Consider the following 23,547-nt stretch of genomic DNA (forward strand, 5'->3'; position numbering starts at 1 on the left):
TGGAAAAAGAGTTCGTCGTAAAGGGTTACGTCGATGCAAGCTTAACACCTATCCGGATAGCTCTGAGTAGAGATACCGGATGCATATAATGGAGCAACAATTTAGAATAGCTCCAAGCAGAACAGTTATTTGGATTAGCTCCAAATGGAACGTGGTAGCTACATCTAGGAGATGACATAGAGATTTGTAAAGCACACACGGATCTGAAAGGTTCGGACCCATTGACTAAAACCTCTCTCACAAGCAACATGATCAAACCTAAAACTCATTGAGTGTTAATCACATAGTGATGTGAACTAGACTACTAACTCTAGTAAACTCTTTGGATGTTGGTCACATGGCGATGTGACCTGTGAGTGTTAATCACATGGCGATGTGAACTAGATTATTGACTCTAGTGCAAGTGGGAGACTGTTGGAAATATGCCCTAGAGGCAATAATAAATTAGTTATTATTATATTTCCTTGTTCATGATAATCGTTTATTATCCATGCTATAATTCTATTGATAGGAAACTCAGATACATGTGTGGATACATAGACAACACCATGTCCCTAGTAAGCCTCTAGTTGACTAGCTCGTTGATCAATAGATGGTTACGGTTTCCTAACCATGGACATTGGATGTCGTTGATAATGGGATCACATCATTAGGAGAATGATGTGATGGACAAGACCCAATCCTAAGCCTAGCACAAAGATCGTGTAGTTCGTATGCTAAAGCTTTTCTAATGTCAAGTATCATTTCCTTAGACCATGAGATTGTGCAACTCCCGGATACCGTAGGAATGCTTTGGGTGTATCAAACGTCACAACGTAACTGGGTGACTATAAAGGTGCATTACAGGTATCTCCGAAAGTGTCTGTTGGGTTGGCACGAATCGAGACTGGGATTTGTCACTCCGTGTAAGCGGAGAGGTATCTCTGGGCCCACTCGGTAGGACATCATCATATGCGCAATGTGACCAAGGAGTTGATCACGGGATGATGTGTTACGGAACGAGTAAAGAGACTTGCCGGTAACGAGATTGAACAAGGTATATGGATACCGACGATCGAATCTCGGGCAAGTAACATACCGATAGACAAAGGGAATTGTATACGGGATTGATTAAGTCCTTGACATCGTGGTTCATCCGATGAGATCATCGTGGAACATGTGGGAGCCATCATGGGTATCCAGATCCCGCTGTTGGTTATTGACCGGAGAACGTCTCGGCCATGTCTGCATGTCTCCCGAACCCGTAGGGTCTACACACTTAAGGTTCGGTGACGCTAGGGTTATGAAGATATTAGTATGCGGTAACCCGAATGTTGTTCGGAGTCCCGGATGAGATCCCGGACGTCACGAGGAGTTCCGGAATGGTCCGGAGGTAAAGAATTATATATAGGAAGTGCTATTTCGGCCATCGGGACAAGTTTCGGGTCATCGGTATTGTACCGGGACCACCGGAAGGGTCCCGGGGGTCCACCGGGTGGGGCCACCTGCCCCGGGGGGCCACATGGGCTGTAGGGGGTGTGCCTTGGCCTATATGGGCCAAGGGCACCAGCCCCAAGAGGCCCATGCGCCAAGAGATGGGAAAAAGGGGAGAGTCCTAAAGGGGGAAGGCACCTCCGAGGTGCCTTGGGGAGGATGGACTCCTCCCCACCCTTGGCCGCACCCTTCCTTGGAGGAAGGGGCAAGGGCTGCGCCTCCCCCTCTCCCTTGGCCCTATATATAGTGGGGAAAAAGGAGGAGCAAACCAATCCAAGGCCTGGCGCCTCCCTCTCCCTCCCGTGACACATCTACCTCCTCCCGCAGCGCTTAGCGAAGCCCTGTTGGAATCCCGCTACTTCCACCATGCCGTCGTGCTGCTGGATCTCCATCAACCTCTCCCTCCTCCTTGCTGGATCAAGGCATGGGAGACGTCTCCCTTCCGTACGTGTGTTGAACGCGGAGGTGCTGTCCGTTCGGCACTAGGATCATCGGTGATTTGAATCACGACGAGTACGACTCCATCAACCCCGTTCACTTGAACGCTTCCGCTTAGCGATCTACAAGGGTATGTAGATGCACTCTCCTTCCCTCGTTGCTAGTCTCTCCATAGATAGATCTTGGTGATACGTAGGAAAATTTTGAATTTCTGCTACGTTATCCAACACATTAGACACTTCTTCCTCTGAAAACGGCTCACAAAGTCTATCATTCATCATAATTGTTACCTTGGGCAAAATACAGTCCAGGACCCCATCAGGAGAGATGGTAGGATCCTTAGTGTATAACTCCTTAAAATAGGAGGTAGCCATAAGTTCCATCTTCGAGGGAGTATTACACCATGAGCCATTCTATTTACGGAGCCGCTGTATATAATTCCGTCTAGCCCTCCAAACAGCTCGACGGTGAAGATATTTGGTGTTTCGCTTCCCCTCTTTAAGCCACGTAATTCGAGACCATTGTAACCAAAGCATTTCTTCTCTGTATAAAAGTTCATCCAACTCATTCATTTTTTGCCTAAGGGCCATACGATCAGCATTCCCTATCTGTAACTCAGCTAGCTCATTCCGTAGCTTCTCTATGTCCTTCAAGACGTGGCCAAAATTTTGTTTACTCCATGTTTTTAGGCAACGCATCACCTCTTGAAGCGACAAACAAACTGAACCCAAATTACCTGCCGGCCTATTTTTCTCCCAAGACTTTGCAACTATTGTTGGGGAACGTAGCATAAATTCAAAATTTTCCTACGTGTCACCAAGATCTATCTACGGAGTCATCTAGCAACGAGGGAGGAATGGATCTACATACCCTTGTAGATCGCGCGCGGAAGCGTTCAAGAGAACGGGGTTGATGGAGTCGTACTCGTCGTGATCCAAATCACCGATGATCCTAGCGCCGAACGGACGGCACCTCCGCGTTCAACACACGTACGGAGCAGCGACGTATCCTCCTTCTTGATCCAGCAAGGGGGAAGGAGAGGTTGAGGAAGATGGCTCCAACAGCAGCACGACGGCGTGGTGGTGGTGGAGCTGCAGTACTCCGGCAGGGCTTCGCCAAGCACTATGGAGGAGGATGTGTTGGAGAGGGAGAGGGAGGCACCAAAGGCTTGGGTTGAGAGGCCCTCCTTTCCCCACTATATATAGGGAGCCTAGGGGGGGGGCGCCGGCCCTAGGAGATCCAATCTCCTAGGGGGGGGGGGGGCGGCGGCCAAGGGAGGAGTCCCTCCCCCCCAAGGCACCTAGGAGGTGCCTTCCCCTCTTAGGACTCTTCCTTCCTTATCTCTAGGCGCATGGGCCTCTTGGGGCTGGTGCCCTTGGCCCATGTAGGCCAAGGTGCACACCCCTACAGCCCATGTGGCCCCCCGGGACAGGTGGCCCCACCCGGTGGACCCCGGGACCCTTCCAGTGGTCCCGGTACAATACCGGTGACCCCGAAACTTGTCGTGATGGCCGAAATAGCACTTTCTATATATAATTCTTTACCTCCGGACCATTCCGGAACTCCTCGTGACATCCGGGATCTCATCCGGGACTCCGAAAAACTTCCGGGTTACTGCATATACATATCCCTACAACCCTAGCGTCACCGAACCTTAAGTGTGTAGACCCTACGGGTTCGGGAACCATGCAGACATGACCGAGACGTTTCTCCGGTCAATAACCAACAGCGGGATCTGGATACCCATGTTGGTTCCCACATGTTCCACGATGATCTCATCGGATGAACCACGATGTCAAGGATTTGATCAATCCCGTATACAATTCCCTTTGTCTAGCGGTACGATACTTGCCCGAGATTCGATCGTCGGTATCCCGATACCTTGTTCAATCTCGTTACCGGCAAGTCTCTTTACTCGTTTCGTAACACATCATCCCGTGATCAACTCCTTGATCACATTGTGCACATTATGATGATGTCCTACCGAGTGGGCCCAGAGATACCTCTCCGTTTACACGGAGTGACAAATCCCAGTCTCGATTCGTGCCAACCCAACAGACACTTTCGGAGATAGCTGTAGTGTACCTTTATAGCCACCCAGTTACGTTGTGACGTTTGGCACAACCAAAGCATTCCTATGGTATCCGGGAGTTGCACAATCTCATGGTCAAGGAAATGATATTTGACATTAGAAAAGCTTTAGCATACGAACTACGCGATCTCTGTGCTAGGCTTAGGATTGGGTCTTGTCCATCACATCATTCTCCCAATGATGTGATCCCGTTATCAACGACATCCAATGTCCATGGTCAGGAAACCGTAACCATCTATTGATCAACGAGCTAGTCAACTAGAGGCTTACTAGGGACATGGTGTTGTCTATGTATCCACACATGTATCTGAGTTTCCTATCAATACAATTCTAGCATGGATAATAAACGATTATCATGAACAAGTAAACATAATAATAACCAATTTATTATTGCCTCTAGGGCATATTTCCAACAGTCTCCCACTTGCACTAGAGTCAATAATCTAGTTCACATCGCCATGTGATTAACACTCACAGGTCACATCGCCATGTGACCAACATCCAAAGAGTTTACTAGTGTCACTAAACTAGTTCACATCATCATGTGATTAAGACTCAATGAGTTCTGGGTTTTGATCATGTTTTGCTTGTGAGAGATGTTATAGTCAAGGGTCTGAATCTTTCAGATCCGTATGTACTTCGCAAATTTCTATGTCATCTTGTAGATGCAACTACTACGCTACATTTGGAGCTATTCCAAATAACTGTTCTACTATACGAATCCAGTTTACTACTCGGAATAATCTGGATTAGTGTCAAAGTTTGCATCGGCGTAACCCTTTACGACGAACTCTTTTACCACCTCCATAATCGAGAAAATTCCTTAGTCCACTAGTTACTAATGATAACTTTGACCGCTGTCTTGTGATCTATTCTTGGATCACTCTTGTACCCCTTGACTGACTCATGGCAAGGCACATTTCAGGTGCGGTACATAGCATGGCATACCGTATAGAGCCTATGACAAAAGCATAGGGGACGACCTTTGTCCTTCCTCTTTCTTCTGCCGTGGTCGAGCTTTAAGTCTTAACTTCATACCTTACAACTCAGGCAAGAACTCCTTCTTTGACTGGTCCATCTTGAACACCTTCAAGATCATGTCAAGGTATGTGCTCATTTGAAAGTACCATTAAGCGTTTTTGATCTATCCTTATAGATCTTGATGCTTAATGCTCAAGTAGCCTAATCCAGGTTTTCCATTGAAAAACACCTTTCAAATGACCCTATATGCTTTCCAGAAATCCTACATCATTTCTGATCCACAATATGTCAACAACATATACTTATCAGAAATTCTATAGTGCTCCCACTCACTTATTTGGAAATACAAGTTTCTCATAAACTTTGTATACATCCAAAATCTTTGATCATCTCATCAAAGCATACATTCCAACTCCGAGATGCTTACTCCAGTCCTTAGAAGGATTGCTGGAGCTTTGCATACTTATTAGCATCTTTCAGGATTGACAAAACCTTCCGGTTGTATCACATACAACCTTTCCTCAAGAAAAAATCGTCGAGGAAACAATGTTTTGACATCCTATCTGCAAGATTTCATAAATAATGCAGTAATTGCTAATATAATTCCAACAAACTCTTAGCATCACTACGAGTGAGAAAGTCTCATCGCAGTCAACTCCTTGAACTTGTCGGAAAACATCTTAACGACAAGTCGAGCTTTCTTAATGGTGACACCTACCATCATTGTCCGTCTTCCTTTTAAAATCCATATGTACCTAACAGCCTTACGACCATCAAGTAGTTCTCCCAAAGTCTACACTTTGTTTTCATATATGGATCCTCTCTCGAATTATATGGCCTCGAGCCATTTTTCGGAATCCGGGCTCACCATCACTTCTCCATAGCTCGTAGGTTCATTGTTGTGTAGCAACATGACTTCCAAGACAGGATTACGTACCACTCTGAAGTAGTATGCATCCTTGTCATCCCACGAGGTTTGGTGGTGACTTGATCTGAAGTTTCATGATCACTATCATAAGCTTCCACTTCAGTTGGTGTAGGTGCCACAGGAACAAATCCCTGTGCTCTGCCACACACTAGTTGAAGAGACGGTTCAATAACCTCATCAAGTCTCCACCATCCTCCCACTCAATTCTTTCGAGAGAAACTTTTCCTCGAGAAAGGACCCGATTCTAGAAACAATCCCTTATTGCTTTCATATCTGAGACAGGAGGTATACCCAACTGTTTTGGGTGTCCTATGAAGATGCATTTATCCGCTTTGGGTTCGAGCTTATCAGCCTGAAACTTTTTCACATAAGCGTCGCAGCCCCAAACTTCTAAGAAATGACAGCTTAGGTTTCTCTAAACCATAGTTCATATGGTGCCATCTCATCGGAATTACGTGGTGCCCTATTTAAAGTGAATGTGGTTGTCTTTAATGCCTAACCCATAAACTATCGTGGTAATTCGATAAGAGACATCATGGTATGCATCATATCCAATAGGGTGCAGTTATGATGTTCGGACACACCATCACACTATGGTGTTCCAGGCTGTATTAGTTGTGAAACAATTTCCACAATGTCTTAATTCTATGCCAAACTCGTAATTCAGATATTCATCTCTATGATCATATCATAGATATTTTATCCTCTTGTCACGACGATCTTTCAACTTCACCCTGAAATTACTTAAACCTTTCAATAATTCAGACTCATGATTCATCAAGTAAATATACTCAACATCTACTCAAATCATCTGTGAAGTAAGAACATAACGATATCCACTACATGCCTCAGCACTCATTGGATTGCACACATCAAAATGTATTACTTCCAACAAGTTGCTTTCTAGTTCCATTTTACTGAAAACGAGGCTTTCAGTCATCTTGCCCATGTGGTATGATTTGCATGTCTCAAGTGATTCAAAATCAAGTGAGTTCAAACAATCCATCTTCATGGAGTTTCTTCATGCATATATGCCAATAGACATGGTTCGCATGCCTCAAACTTTTCAAAAACGAGTGAGCCCAAAGATCCATCTACATGGAGCTTCTTCATGCGTTTTATACCGATATGACTTACGTGGCAGTGCCACAAGTAGGTGGTACCATCATTACTATCTTTTGGCATGAACATGTGTATCACTACGATCGAGATTCAATAAACCATTCATTTTAGGTGTAAGACCATTGAAGGTATTATTCAAATAAACAGAGTAACCATTATTCTCCTTAAATGAATAACTGTATCGCGATAGACATAATCCAATCATGTCTATGCTCAACGCAAACACCAAATAACAATTATTTAGGTTTTAATACCAATCTCGATGGTAGAGGGAGCGTGCGATGCTTGATCATATCAACCTTGGAAACACTTCCAACACATATCGTCAGCTCACCTTTAGCTAGTCTCCGTTTATTCCGGAGCTGTTATTTCGAGTTACTAACACTTAGCAACCGAACCGGTATCTAATACCCTGGTGCTACTAGGAGTACTAGCAAAGTACACATTAACACAATGTATATCCAATATACTTCTATCGACCTTGCCAGCCTTCTCATCTACCAAGCATCTAGGGTAATTCTGCTCCAGTGGCTGTTCCTCTTATTACAGAAGCACTTAGTCTCGGGTTTGGGTTCAACCTTGGGTTTCTTCACTAGAGCAGCAGCTAAATTGCCGTTTTATGAAGTATCCCTTCTTGCCCTTGCCCTTCTTGAAACTAGTGCTTTCACTAACCATCAACAATTGATGCTCCTTCTTGATTTCTACTTTTGTGGTGTCAAACATCGCGAATATCTCAAGGATCATCATATATGTCCCTGATATATTATAGTTCATCACGAAGCTCTAGCAGCTTGGTGGTAATGACATCACTATCTCATCTGGAAGATCAACTCCCACTCGATTCAAATGATTGTTGTACTCGGACAATCTGAGCACAAGCTCAACAATTAAGCTTTTCTCCCTTAGTTTGCAGGCTAAGAAAATCGTCGGAGGTCTTATACCTCTTGACGTGGGCACGAGTCTGAAATCCCAATTTCAGCCCTCGAAACATCTCATATGTTTCGCGACGTTTCAAAACGTCTTCGGTGCCTCAACTCTAAACCGTTTAACTGAACTATCACGTAGTTATCAAAATTTGTATGTCAGATGTTCCCAACATCTACAGACGCCGTTCGAGGTTCAGCACACTGAGCGGTGCATTAAGGACATAAGCCTTCTATGAAGCAATGAGGACAAACCTCAGTTTACGGACCTAGTCCGCATAATTACTACTATCAACTTTCAACTAAATTTTCTCTAGGAACATATCTAAACAGTAGAACTGAAGCGCGAGCTACGACATAATTTGCGAAGACCTTTTGACTATGTTCAGGATAATTAAGTTCATCTTGTGAACTCCCACTCAGATAGACATCCCTCTAGTCATCTAAGTGATTACATGATCCGAGTCAACTAGGCCGTGTCCGATCATCACGTGAGACGGACTAGTCATCATCGGTGAACATCTTCATGTTGATCGTATCTACCATACGACTCATGCTCGACCTTTCGGTCTCTTGTGTTCCGAGGCCATGTCTGTACATGCTAGGCTCGTCAAGTCAACCTAAGTGTTTCGCGTGTGTAAATCTGTCTTACACCCGTTGTATGTGAACGTTAGAATCTAACACCCGATCATCACGTGGTGCTTCGAAACAATGAACTGTCGCAACGGTGCACAGTTAGGGGGAACACTTTCTTGAAATTATTATGAGGGATCATCTTATTTACTACCGTCGTTCTAAGTAAACAAGATGCATAAACATGATAAACATCACATGCAATCAAATAGTGACATGATATGGCCATCATCACTTTTCTCCTCTTGATCTCCATCTTCGGGGCTCCATGATCATCATCTTCACCGGCATGACACCATGATCTCCATCATCATGATCTGCATCATCGTGTCTTCATGAAGTTGTCTCGCCAACTATTACTTCTACTTCTACAGCTAACGGTTAGCAATAAAGTAAAGTAATTACATGACGTTTATGTTGACACGCAGGTCATAAATAAATTAAGACAACTCCTATGGCTCCTGCCGGTTGTCATACTCATCGACATGCAAGTCGTGATTCCTATTACAAGAACATGATCAATCTCATACATCACATATCATTCATCACATTCTTCTTGGCCATATCACATCACATAGCATACCCTGCAAAAACAAGTTAGACGTCCTCTAATTGTTGTTTGCATGTTTTACGTGGCTGCTATGGGTCTCTAGCAAGAACGTTTCTTACCTACGCAAAACCACAATGTGATATGCCAATTGCTATTTACCCTTCATAAGGACCCTTTTCATCGAATCCGATCCGACTAAAGTGGGAGAGACAGACACCCGCTAGCCACCTTATGCAACTAGTGCATGTCAGTCGGTGGAACCAGTCTCACGTAAGAGTACGTGTAAGGTCGGTCCGGGCCGCTTCATCCCACAATGCCACCGAATCAAGATTGGACTAGTAACGGTAAGCATATTGAACAAAATCAACGCCCACAACTACTTTGTGTTCTACTCGTGCATAGAAACTACGCATAGACCTAGCTCATGATGCCACTGTTGGGGAACGTAGCATAAATTCAAAATTTTCCTACGTGTCACCAAGATCTATCTATGGAGTCATCTAGCAACGAGGGAGGAGTGGATCTACATACCCTTGTAGATCACGCGCGGAAGCGTTCAAGAGAACGGGGTTGATGGAGTCGTACTCGTCGTGATCCAAATCACCGATGATCCTAGCGCCGAACGGACGGCACCTCCGCGTTCAACACACGTAAGGAGCAGCGACGTCTCCTCCTTGTCGATCTAGCAAGGGGGAAGGAGAGGTTGAGGAAGATGGCTCCAACAGCAGCACGACGGCGTGGTGGTGGTGGAGCTGCAGTACTCCGGCAGGGCTTCGCCAAGCACTATGGAGGAGGAGGATGTGTTGGAGAGGGAGAGGGAGGCACCAAAGGCTTGGGTTGAGAGGCCCTCCTTTCCCCACTATATATAGGGAGCCTAGGGGGGGCGCCGGCCCTAGGAGATCCAATCTCCTAGGGGGGCGGCGGCCAAGGGAGGAGTCCCTCCCCCCAAGGCACCTAGGAGGTGCCTTCCCCTCTTAGGACTCTTCCTTCCTTATCTCTAGGCGCATGGGCCTCTTGGGGCTGGTGCCCTTGGCCCATGTAGGCCAAGGTGCACACCCCTACAGCCCATGTGGCCCCCCGGGACAGGTGGCCCCACCCGGTGGACCCCCGGGACCCTTCCGGTGGTCCCGGTACAATACCGGTGACCCCGAAACTTGTCCCGATGGCCGAAATAGCACTTTCTATATATAATTCTTTACCTCCGGACCATTCCGGAACTCCTCGTGACGTCCGGGATCTCATCCGGGACTCCGAACAACTTTCGGGTTACTGCATATACATATCCCTACAACCCTAGCGTCACCGAACCTTAAGTGTGTAGACCCTATGGGTTCGGGAACCATGCAGACATGACCGAGACGTTTCTCCGGTCAATAACCAACAGCGGGATCTGGATACCCATGTTGGTTCCCACATGTTCCACGATGATCTCATCGGATGAACCACGATGTCAAGGATTCGATCAATCCCGTATACAATTCCCTTTGTCTAGCGGTACGATACTTGCCCGAGATTCGATCGTCGGTATCCCGATACCTTGTTCAATCTCGTTACCGGCAAGTCTCTTTACTCGTTTCGTAACACATCATCCCGTGATCAACTCCTTGATCACATTGTGCACATTATGATGATGTCCTACCGAGTGGGCCCAGAGATACCTCTCCGTTTACACGAAGTGACAAATCCCAGTCTCGATTCGTGCCAACCCAACAGACACTTTCGGAAATACCTGTAGTGTATCTTTATAGCCACCCAGTTACGTTGTGACGTTTGGCACACCCAAAGCATTCCTAGGGTATCCGGGAGTTGCACAATCTCATGGTCTAAGGAAATGATACTTGACATTAGAAAAGCTTTAGCATACGAACTACGCGATCTCTGTGCTAGGCTTAGGATTGGGTCTTGTCCATCACATCATTCTCCCAATGATGTGATCCCGTTATCAACGACATCCAATGTCCATGGTCAGGAAACCGTAACCATCTATTGATCAACGAGCTAGTCAACTAGAGGCTTACTAGGGACATGGTGTTGTCTATGTATCCACACATGTATCTGAGTTTCCTATCAATACAATTCTAGCATGGATAATAAACGATTATCATGAACAAGTAAATATAATAATAACTAATTTATTATTGCCTCTAGGGCATATTTCCAACAACTATTTCTGGCAGCGCCACATGCCTTTCCCACATAATCTCGTATCGTGGGGAGAAACATCGCCGCTGTTTGCTCACGTCGTTAACTAGCTCCACTAGAACAGGACAATGATCCGAGTAGGATGTAGCGAGGTGGATCACACGAACAACAGGGAAGAGATCACGCCATTGCTCGTCGGCACACGCCCTGTCGAGCCTAACTCGAATGTTGTTGTTGCCCAGCCGACCGTTATCATAGGTGTAAGGTACACCAGAAAAACCCAAGTCCTCAAGTTCACACACCATGAGACAATCACGAAATGCATCCATCTGACTTTCTGCACGCATCGACCTTGAAAAGTGTTCATGTTGCCATAAGGTCTCATTAAAATCACCACAAACAAACCATGGTACCTGTGAGTTGGCCCGTAGATTCGTAAGGTGATCCCACATGCGATGACGATGCTCCACACGTGGTTCACCATAGACAAAAGTTGCTCGCCAACACAGATCACAACTAGCATCTATCACTTGCACGTCAATATACCGTGCACAAGCATCCATGATCGCTTCTTGGAGGCTTTCATCCCAATATAGAGCTAGCCCTATGCTGCGACCGTCATTGCAAATTCCTTTAAATCCCTTCATACCCAATCTCCATTTAAGCTTTTCCATTTTCACTGAAGATTGCCTAGTTTCACAGAGGAAGACAATCTTCGGGGAATTGGCTTTTGAGAGGGCCAAGTCCTCACGAACTGTCCGGCGGTTCCCCGCCCCCCGGCAGTTCCAAAATAAAAGACTCATTGCTTCCGGCGGTCCTCCTCGCAGGAGGCCGCCGATCTAACATCACTAGTAATATCATCATTGCCTACTTTTGCACGCTTACTGCTTGTGCTGAACGTAGGAGGAGTATCCTTCTCGAGGTCCTCACCTTTTCCTTCGGTGATAGCTAGAACATCATGGTCAGACGTTACTGCCGGCTTGCTTGGATTCACTCCGGCTTCCCCCTCCACCATATTCAAACGCTTTTTTCCGTTCCTATCAACATCCATAGCCATAGAAGTGGGTTTACATGGGCTGGTAGCACTAACTCCTGTCTCTGGATCCACCACATGAGCCTTTGTTCCTTTACCATCAGCTTCATCATGAGCTCCAGCCTTTTGTGATCGACTAGGCACGTTGGCACCACTGTTACTCCATTGATTCGGAGGGTCAGCATAGAGCCAATCACCGAATTTCATATTCTTTTCTTCATGCACACCTGAGCCACACTCTTTATACTCATGACCAACTAAACCACAAACCTTACAGAACCGTGATACTCCCTCTATTCCTAAATATAAGTCTTTTTAGAGGTTTCAAATGGACTATAACATACGGATGTATATAGACATATTTTAGAGTGTAGATTTATTCATTTTGCTCCATATGTAGTCCCTTGTTGAAATCTTTAAAAGACTTATATTTAAGAACGGAAGGAGTAGTTCTTTCTTTGAACCGCATGCATGCAACGAACATCCACCGCGCCCCCAAGGCAGTAAAAGGGGGTGTCAACCTAACAGCCCCTTTTACTGTCTTTGGAGCTCGCCGGTGTTCACTTGATTAATCCAAGAAACGAGATGGCCCAATGATAATTCTTGGAGTTTTATGAAGGACTGCGATTTGTACAAACCAAAAGAGATATATCCTGTGTTCTCCTTTCATCTGCAGCTCAGCTCTACGGTACAGATCTCACGTAACCACGCTGGACGAGGCAAATAAAAGCTGTTACATCGCTCCAGTATCACAACGGGGTGGTGGCGCAGTTGGCTAGCGCGTAGGTCTCATAGCTAGACGTGAGTAATCCTGAGGTCGAGAGTTCGAGCCTCTCTCACCCCACAGTTGGCACTTGTAGTGATGAAACGCTCGGTGACAACTTGGGTCGTCACTTGTGCACCTGTAGCAACAGGTGAAAAGAGCAACTCTGAACTTGTGTCTAATTTTTTTTGCCTTTCCGGTTACGCACTCACGGTTTCAGCCACTGCTGCGCCCTCCTGAAACTAAAAAGGTGTATCTGTTTTTTTTAGCAATGTTTACAGCCCTGGAAAAAATATGTAATTCACCCGCATTTCATTTCAGTATTCATCTTTGGAAGGAAGCAGGAGGCACGAGGGTAGATAGTGTGTATGGTGCGGTGTTTCAACTCTATACCCGTTCTGGTGATGTTGTGAGAGGTCTTTACACCTTTTGCTGCCATCACCATTGGCGTACTCTCGAAAAATAAATAAATGTGTTGGACATCAAAGTACCCGGGCCTTCAAATGGTGACGAAATATTCAAAAATGTAAAGCAATCCTCGCAATGAGTGGATTGAGCATAGAATCCTGGGCAAATGACAGTTTATATTCAAGGAAGAAGTATCTTTAGCACTATTTGGAATTTATACTGGTAATGGTGATCTACATTATGGCCTCATCTGTCAAACCTCTGCAGCCTCCTACGGCGTATCTCATCAACCGAGAGGTCACTGCTTCCCCCATCCTGGAGATGCTGTCTGTTGGGAAAAACACGATCCTCACGCATGCTGTTGCACATCTCACAGATATCTACCGAAGGCGAGTTGTCAAAAGTGCAGGCCGCGGTGTTTCAACTCTATACCCGTTCTGGTGATGTTGTGAGAGGTCTTTACACCTTTTGCTGCCATCACCATTGGCGTACTCTCGAAAAATAAATAAATGTGTTGGACATCAAAGTACCCGGGCCTTCAAATGGTGACGAAATATTCAAAAATGTAAAGCAATCCTCGCAATGTGTGGATTGAGCATAGAATCCTGGGCAAATGACAGTTTATATTCAAGGAAGAAGTATCTTTAGCACTATTTGGAATTTATACTGGTAATGGTGATCTACATTATGGCCTCATCTGTCAAACCTCTGCAGCCTCCTACGGCGTATCTCATCAACCGAGAGGTCACTGCTTCCCCCATCCTGGAGATGCTGTCTGTTGGGAAAAACACGATCCTCACGCATGCTGTTGCACATCTCACAGATATCTACCGAAGGCGAGTTGTCAAAAGTGCAGGCCGCGCATCTCCACATGCCTCTGCCGCTCTCTCTTGCTGCGCGGCGCCCAACTCTGCCCCCCTGACGACGACCAGGCCTCAGGAGCCTCTGAGCGAATTTCACCGGCCAACTTACAACATTTGCAATGCCCGAGATCAGAAGAGAAAGCGGGTCCGGCCCGGAGTATGATCGCTTTATCCAAAGATAGGCTAGACCAGCAAGAATCCCGCTAAGATGGCCAATGAAGGACGTCCCGGGAATGAAGGCCTGTATGAGGAGCAGTTCAGCCCACGCAGCATACTTTGCTGGAATGACCATCCCATGCAGGAAGACATAATCATCTGACCAGGCATTCAGCACAATCTTCATACCAAACAGCACCCCGGAGAATCCAACGGCATATTGATCATAATACGCAGTCTCATTGCCGAGAAGGAGTAGACCTTTGGACAAGAGCAGTGTGAAGCCCTGAGACAGGCCAAGCAAGGCAGTGACCATAGAAGCAAACTCAACACTGCCCATTGATGTTTCAAGCTGTATGCCCTTCCACAAGAGAGACGTCATGTTGTAGAAGAAGTGGGTTTCACTCAGGTGGTAGAAAGCTGACAGGAAGAAGCGCGTCAGGTCGCCGTACTGCAACATGTTCACAACTGTTAAACTCAAGATGAGAGATACTGAAAAAATCAATCTAATGTACACTGATTACTCTGCACTACAACATTTTAGAGCACATGATGTGCACTCTGCTAGATATTTCTGAAAGCAATAATCCTTATGGAAAGGCCAACAAATCATTCTGAATCAGCCAAAGCTTGCATTTTACTAGATATAGGGGTGTAAGGGGCACCATCAGGCCATAAAACTCACACATACATGTCACCTAGGTCCACGAATAATACCCTACGGAAAGAGCGACAAATCATTGTGAAACCAGCAGAGCCTGCATTTACTGGATAAATAGAGTTGAAAAGGGCACAATAAGAGCAACTCTAGCAGGGCCTTCAAAATGATTTTAGAGTGCACTGTAAAAGTTTTTAAAGGCTCAAGAGCAAGTTTGCAGATTCAGAAACCGTAAAACACAGCCTTTACATTTCTTGGGCCCATTTTTCAGCAGGGCTGACCTTTTCTCCTTTCTTTCCTCCCCTCCACCGTCACTCACTCCACATTGTCTTCCTCAAAATTCCCCTTGGCTCACCAGTGGCGGCGGCATGCACGCAAGGGCTTGGGTAGGACATGAAAATTTTGTCGCGCCAAAAAAACACTAGGATGCAGCGCATTGTAACCCACAGCCACTAAATATGACCATGTGGCACATGGACCAAATTTGACTCATAGGATTGCTAACTACATCTATCAAATGATAGTGAAAAATGTCCAATGACATGTAAAAAAAAATCTTCGCCTACGAAATCATATAAAATTTCTTAGTTAACTAATATTGTGATCATAATCACTCACACATCAGAGATAGTACATATGCTAATCTATAATTATATGGACCCAAGTTATAAGTCTGCTCCAGCTCATGGAATATGGTCGAATGTGGCACTAAATGTCCAACGGCTGTGAATATTTTCTTGAAATACAAGAAGATAGTAGTACTTTTCTACTGATTTAAAATGTTCCTCATAACCATTTCTACATTTTAGGGGCTAATGACTATTAGAAGAAGTATGCGGTAAGGTACAAGAACTCGCAGAGCAAAACCACAAGTAGGCCAAGTACCAAAACAAAACCAACCAAGCAAACTGAACAAAAACAAAACTACGCTGCGCTACATAATAGAAGAAAGAAAGCAAAACAACCCAAAAATAGAAAACAGAGCCAAGCAGAGCAGACTACAGATCAGGAGGCCTAGAACGCAGACTTATAACTTAGGGACCAAAGGTGAGACATCAGCACAGTTGCATTTTAGGAATATTTGATCTGGATATATCATAGGATATCATAGTTCAAGACAGTGAGCCAGGTGATACTCTTTCCCCTCTGCCTTGATGCAAAATTATCCTGTCTCAGCTAGCGTGGTCGGAGATTAGGAACTGGTGACACCCAACTAGTGTTTAGTGCATTTGTAAACACAAGTTAAGGTTCAAATAGTCTTAAGGGTGGCATAGAATAAAATGCAGCCAGGGTTCTTCATCTTGTCAGCATCTTCCAGTTACACTCGGCTACTGGAGAACAGCAGAATTAACCCTAGGCATTTTAAAGGGGTCCATTAGAGGTCCAATCCCTGTTAAGTTGCCATCACTAATCAGCTGCAAGGAAGACATCGAGGTCACAAACTCCACCGTGTCAGGAAGGGTGTTATTTTCTATAAATTCATGTTCTTAAGGTTGCTGCATAGGAGATTCTGTCCTTTTAACTAGTTATTACATTTGGAACGGTCTTTCTACCAGTGATTTTGTAAATTATGTCTAAAAATGCAATTTAGTCCTTTCAATGCTTGGGACTGCAGCTCTTCTTCATCTCATCTAGCACCCAGTCCCCCACCTACACACTAGCCTACCCACTTCCGCCACTCCACCCCACCTTTTACACTACAAACCCTAAGCAAAATACTACCGGAAACCACCGCCAATAGATCCGCATCCTGTTCGACAAAGGATAATCAGTACTCGGAACATATCGCGTTCCTAAACTTCTCAATCCCTAGATTATAACAGAAAACAAATGTTGGTTTTCCATGTGCGATACGATTTCTTCTACCAGCGCAACATGACTCAGCCATAATCCACAGTGTGCGTACCTGGATGATGAGGTGCGGGTTGAAGGCGACGCGGGAGAGCGGCGGGAGGAACGCGTCGAGGGCGCCCGGGCGGAGGTACACCAGCGCGTTGGCGGCGATGAGCGCCGCCGTCACGGGCGGGCGGCTGGCGCCGGCGCGGCCGTACTCGAGAATCACCTGCAGGGCCAGAAGCGGCAGCATCCCGCTCGACGGGCCGCTGCCCCAGCCGACGCCGGCGCCCCGCCGCCGGCCACCGCTCATGCCCGCCCCCATCCCCTGAAACTGGGGGACCGCCAACCGAATACTGACTGGCACCGAGGAGGCAGGACGCACGCAACTCGCTGCCCCCAATTCCTTCCCTATTCTTTTCTTCTCTCTGGCGCTCGAAATCTCTAGTTTTCTTTTGTTTCTGGATGGATGTGTTTCTTTCTTCGGTCGCAAGTATGCCGCGAAACTTCCAGATGACTCCGGAGCAATGTTTCGCCTCGTCATGACAATCATTTTGCTAATAGTTTTGTTCTGTTTAATAATAATAAGTTCATTTAAACTAGTAAAGTTTCGATTGATAACTTTGTACTAAATTTAGTACAAAGTAATACTAAGGTTGAGACACTTATTTGGGAATGGAGGAAGTAGTATACCGGCGAGAACTGCTTGCTAAAGAGAGAAACCGGACGAAAATCTGGACAAAGCAACTACGCCTAGCTAAAGTAGGTCACCAACATCATAAGACGTACAAAAATACTGGAGAAACTAAACATGACTGAGCAGAGCACATCACAGCCCATTGCGGTGTCATTGTACGTCATCCATGGCACTCGCGACCCAACGGCTTCGGCTTCGCTGCAACCACACAGGAGCACCCGCATCAGCATGTCCGCCACAATCATATTCTTAAACCTAGTCGACACCAGAGAGAGAAGGCATATCTGAAGAGAGGCGAACATGTGTCTCTCCGATCTCGAGAGGAGGACAAACAAGGCTTGTCCGATGCACTTCTCATGTCAAGTGTGCTTCTGCTGCCCTCCACTGTCATGCCATGACAAACAAGGCGTCATCAAGCATCGTTCTCGCCATCTCAATAAGTGTCCGGTTCTTTCTCTCAACAACTCTATTTTATTGAGGTATGCACGTAGTCGAGAACTCATGTGAAATCCCTTCTTCGCCGAGAAAGGTATTCACATTGGCGTTCTTGAACTCCGTTTCGTTGTCACTGCGAACCTTCTTGATCTTCACTTTAAATTGATTTTAGGCCTTTCTAGCGAAGTTCTTGAAGATATTTTGGACCTGCAATTTATCATCAAGAAAGAACACCCACGTAAATCTCGAAAAGTCATCGACAATGACTAAACCGAACGAGTTACCACCGAGACTTTTGTAGGCATTGGGACCAAAGTAGCTCGAGCGGTCTTCTCGTGGTCATAATATTTTTCACGGGATGACTTCCTCCAACTTGTTTTCCTGCTTGACAAGCACTGCAAAGTCTATCCTTATCAAATATAACATCTTTAACACCAAGGATATGATCACCTCTAATAAGCTTGTCAAAATTTCGCATGCCCACGTGACCTAACCTTCCACTAAAAAAAGACATTTCCATGATGATACGTGTTTGTCACAGTAGGTCATGTTTTCTGTCATGCATGTACATTCATGACAAATTTATGACAGAATTAAAATAGTCATACATGTGCTGTCGTAGAAGTGTTCCATGACATTACCAAAATTATCATCACGGAAGTGTCCACTTACATAACGATAAATCACGCGTCATAGAAGTGCTTTCGTCAAGGGTGATCGACACGTGGCATCCACCGTAAAGGGACGCCGTTAAGCTATCGGGTCCGGTTTTGGATCCGATAACCCGTTAACAGCCCGGACCAATGGGAATTTTCCACGTGTAAAATTCTCATTGGCTGAAGGAAACACGTGTCTGCTCAACGTTCGGACAGATGGCATCCACTCATTGGACTGTAAGCGCCTATGATATGTCGACATGTGGCATAGCCCAACAGAGGCCCATTCCGGTGAAAAGGTCGGGCCTGTCAAAATAAGCGGGCCGGCCCATTGGCGGCCTACTTGAGTTAGGCCCATTTACAAGTACAGCCCATACAAGTTACACAGAATCGACCCATCGAAGGCCCATTCTAGATTCGACAATTTCCAGCCCATCGTCTGTTTAAGCCCGTTAATGGCCCGCTGTGTTTTTGGGCCCAATTGTGGCCCGAGCTTTTTTCGGCCTGTTAGCAGCCCATCGTCAGTTCCAGCCCGTTAACGGCCCGAAACGTCTTTCGGCCTGTTCTCGGCCCATTCTGCAGTTGGGCCAATTCTAGCCCGCTGTGACTTTAGGCGTGTCCTCAACCCATTCGGTAAATGGGCCAACTCTTAGCCCATTTTGTCTCTCGGCCTGTTAAGAGCCCGCACAACAGTTGGGCCTTTGACTTTAGGTCCATTAGGGGCCCACGTTCCGCAGGGCATCATTTTAGCCCAACGCGACTTTCGGCCTGTCAAAAGTCTAGTTTGCAAATTGGGTCTCCTCTGGCCCATAACACTTTTGCCCTCTTACTGGCCCGTAAAGTAAAAGGGCCGAGACAATTGACATTTTATTTCGGCCTGCTAAAGGCTCGTATGCCATTTCCATATATTCGACCCTATCGAGCTTTTGGTCTGTTGACGGCCTGCTAAGAGCCCTTGTTACGATGGGTCCATTTGGGATCCACTTACTATTATTTTGACCAGCCCAATTAAGGCCCGCTTTGACTGCACATATTTGTTCGTTTGTATGGCGTCCAGGAAATGTTTGGGCGTGTTGGCCCCCGTTTCAACGATATAGCATATTCAAGAAATATCCTACTCTATATTATCGCCTCTAAAAACATACACTATACAATAAAAAGCATAAAAACATAGAATAATCCTACACTATACAATAAAGAAATTACAGCCGAATATACCCACTGGGCATTATAGTTCGGCACTAGTGATTATAAAGCGTACACGAACATCACATTACATACACTGGGCAAATAAAGCTCATACATCATGGACACGCATCAACAGAACTTACCATTTGAACTATAATCTTTTCAGAAAAAAATGATTGGCCAGATTCAGATAGCACAAATTTCAGTCTGCAAAATCTCCAATTCCTTCGTGGTTACCTCAGTGTCTTGTTTCCTTTTTTTGACTCCTGCATCTAATACCTGCATGTCCAGTCTCAACTTGTTGATTGTACGTTGAGAATCATGTACACATTGTCTTGCCACCTCTAGTTGATGCTCGAGAACATCGACATGTTCCAATTCCAATCCATAATCATTCGGTAACGGCCATGCCGCATCGCTCGTAGATCTTTGTGTTGATGTCACTTCATCCTGAAATGTTTCTGTAAGTATACATGACTAAGGCAAAAATATAGTTACAATAGTGAAGCGAGCAAGACAGACTATTTTGTACATGGCAAAACAGGACTAACAATAATGTTACACGTCATGAAGCATAAGCAGGTGATATTTTAAATTTTTTAAAAAGGTAGTTTGTGAGCCTGCATACAGAAATCTCTCTTAGCTCACCAGAGGAGCATGATGTTGGGGCCCAATCCAAAACACAGACAAGTTACAAATTTAGATAGCACGTTGCGTATAAGTAAGCAAGCAGTTAGCCATTCTGTAGCTCAATTAAAGTCTTAGGGAGCTTAATGAACAGCAGAGGGATTCATACAAACCTACTACAGCAGGCAAAACTATGCAATTATTAGCCTAGTATAAACTAGATTGTGAGCCTCATGCAATAATAGTTGGTCAATAGACTTCAAAGCTTCATGCACACTTCGCCAGAGTAATTAAATGGTAAGGCCTTTAATTATGTCAACTAATAATTATACAAGTACCCAACATCAGGCATCATTGTTTGGGCATCTCATTAACTAAGGACAAATAAAGCAATTGAAAAGAGAAAATTAACTATGCCTGAAACAAACAAGGAATTGAACTGTTGAGTTGGATACAGTGACTTACCTTAACTGGTTGAACAGGCTAAGCGCAGCTCCTACTTCCCTTGCAAGGCTCCTTCCTAACATCTTGTACTTGGAAATACTCAATCTTATCTTCATTGCACCCCCTCTGCAAGGTGACACAAACTAGTTACTCGTCTCCTTGAAAGATAAATATGCATACTTTCCAGTATGTGAACAACACAAAATGATGAGATTATAACAAAACAATACCACATAATGAAACATGCCACATCTCTTGCACTTCCACACAATGAAATGAGCATTTACTATGTCTGCACTATGTAAAAACTAGGCATACCTTCGAACTGAATCTCCAGGTACTCTTGGAGAGCCTACTTTAGTATACAACCAAACCTTTATGTCACCTATGAGTTAGACAAGGCCCCACTACAGCAACCTTTAGTGTTTAAATCGTTGACAAGCTCTGTTAGAGTGTTAGGTCAAGGACAGCAAGTAATCAAAGCAAACCGTCCTAGTATGGCTGGCTGATGCAAACAACAGTTGAACAGATGTGTGAGCAAATCTTACATATCAAGAAAAGAAGCAAACAAGGAGGCTTAAAGACCATCACTTGACTGACCAGATTTGAGGGGCATTTAAACATCATGTGTAACGTATGAACTAACATAAACATTGCATATTCCAGATTCTACAATGGAATGCACATGTATTAGGTTATGCCATGTATGATGATGCCTAAATGCACACTATAGCAGGCAGGAGTGATTCATCATTGCACGCACAATTGAATTGTAGGTTAAGGGCTAGTTCAATTCGCCTTTTCAGGGCTTATTGTCAAAATAAGCCATAAAAGATGTAAAGAAGTCATTTTTGAGTTATGGGCTTGGGCTTAACTTATTTCGCTTTGGAGGGGGTGTTTCGGGTAGAAGCTCACTAAAAATTGAAGGGAAGGGGAATAGTGAAATGACTCTGTTGTCTGCCTATATTACACTCAAAATGCAACTGCTCACGCCCGCGTCACACCTGACCCTCAAGTAAAAACAAATACGCAAGTGTTCATTACCCTGCCCTCTTGCATCTCCTCTCCCCTTTCCCTCTACCTCGATCCCCTGCCTGTAGCCCTAGGGTTCCTTGATACGTCTCCGTCGTATCTACTTTTCCAAACACTTTTGCCCTTGTTTTGGACTCTAACTTGCATGATTTGAATGGAACTAACCCGGACTGACGATGTTTTCAACAGAATTGCTATGGTGTTATTTATGTGTAGAAACAAACGTTCTCGGAATGACCTGAAACTTCACGGAACAACTTTTTGGAAATAATAAAAAATCCTTGCAAAAGATGAAGGCCAGGGGGCCACCACCTGTCCACGAGGGTGGGGGGCGCGCCTGCCCCCCTAGGGCGCGCCCCCTACCTCATGGGCCCCTGGAGCTCCTCCGACCTCAACTCCAACTCTATATATTTGGTTTCGGGGAGAAAAAGTCAGGGAGAAGGATTCATCGCGTTTTACGATATGGAGCGGCCGCCAAGCCCTAAAACCTCTCGGGAGGGCTGATCTGGACTCCGTTCGGGGCTCCGGAGAGGGGAACACGTCGCCATCGTCATCATCAACCATCCTCCATCATCAATTTCATGATGCTCACCGCCGTGCGTGAGTAATTCCATCGTAGGCTTGCTAGACGGTTATGGGTTGGATGAGATTTATCATGTAATCGAGTTAGTTTTGTTAGGGTTTGATCCCTAGTATCCACTATGTTCTGAGATTGATGTTGCTATGACTTTGCGATGCTTAATGCTTGTCACTAGGGCCCGAGTGCCATGATTTCAGATGTGAACCTATTATGTTTTCATCAATATATGAGAGTTCTTGATCCTATCTTGCAAGTCTATACTCACCTATTATGTGTTATGATCCGTTAACCCCGAAGTGACAATAATCGAGATACTTATCGGTGATGACCGTAGTTTGAGGAGTTCATGTATTCACTATGTGCTAATGCTTTGTTCCGGTACTCTATTAAAAGGAGGCCTTAATATCCCTTAGTTTCCATTAGGACCCCGCTGCCACGGGAGGGTAGGACAAAAGATGTCATGCAAGTTCTTTTCCATAAGCACGTATGACTATATTCGGAATACATGCCTACATTACATTGATGAATTGGAGCTAGTTCTGTGTCACCCTAGGTTATGACTGTTACATGATGAACCGCATCCGGCATAATTCTCAATCACCGATCCATTGCCTACGAGCTTTGCATATATTGTTCTTCGCTTATTTACTTTTTCGTTGCTATTGCTATCATCACTACAAAATACCAAAAACACTACTTTTACTACTGTTACCTTTTGCTACCGTTACCACTACTATCATATTACTTTGCTATTAAATACTTTGCTGCAGATATTAAGTTTCCAGGTGTGGTTGAATTGACAACTCAGTTGCTAATACTTGAGAATATTCTTTGGCTCCCCTTGTGTCGAATCAATAAATTTGGGTTGAATACTCTACCCTCGAAAACTGTT

At 45.1% G+C, this 23,547-nt stretch overlaps 1 protein-coding gene and 1 non-coding gene across 2 annotated transcripts; one reads left to right on the forward strand and one right to left on the reverse strand.

The window, feature by feature from the left end:
• Positions 1-13,071: 13,071 nt before the first annotated feature.
• Positions 13,072-13,159, forward strand: TRNAM-CAU (transfer RNA methionine (anticodon CAU)). Its single transcript is given in 2 exon segments — positions 13,072-13,109; positions 13,124-13,159. It is a non-coding gene; the product is annotated as a tRNA-Met (tRNA).
• A 446-nt stretch (positions 13,160-13,605) lies between these two features.
• On the reverse strand, positions 13,606-17,468 carry RBL14 (RHOMBOID-like protein 14). Its single transcript, XM_048682246.2, has 2 exons — positions 17,070-17,468; positions 13,606-14,956 (listed from the first exon to the last, which is right to left on the reverse strand). Exons 1-2 carry the CDS (start codon positions 17,319-17,321, stop codon positions 14,180-14,182), a joined length of 1,029 nt encoding a protein of 342 aa, XP_048538203.2. The 5' UTR covers positions 17,322-17,468; the 3' UTR covers positions 13,606-14,179.
• Between the last annotated feature and the right edge of the window lie 6,079 nt (positions 17,469-23,547).

The sequence above is a fragment of the Triticum urartu genome, chromosome 1A (assembly GCF_056163025.1).
Source record: "Triticum urartu cultivar PI428250 chromosome 1A, HENAU_Tu73, whole genome shotgun sequence".
In the NCBI taxonomy this organism is placed as follows: domain Eukaryota; kingdom Viridiplantae; phylum Streptophyta; class Magnoliopsida; order Poales; family Poaceae; genus Triticum; species Triticum urartu.

What these genes read in the sequence shown, in the direction of transcription:
- RBL14 (XM_048682246.2), bottom strand. Translation starts at nt 17,321, where the DNA reads ATGGGGGCGGGCATGAGCGGTGGCCGGCGGCGGGGCGCCGGCGTCGGC. An exon ending in ACCCGCACCTCATCATCCAG is followed by an intron (nt 14,957 to 17,069) that starts GTACGCACACTG and finishes AACATGTTGCAG; the next exon opens with TACGGCGACCTGACGCGCTT.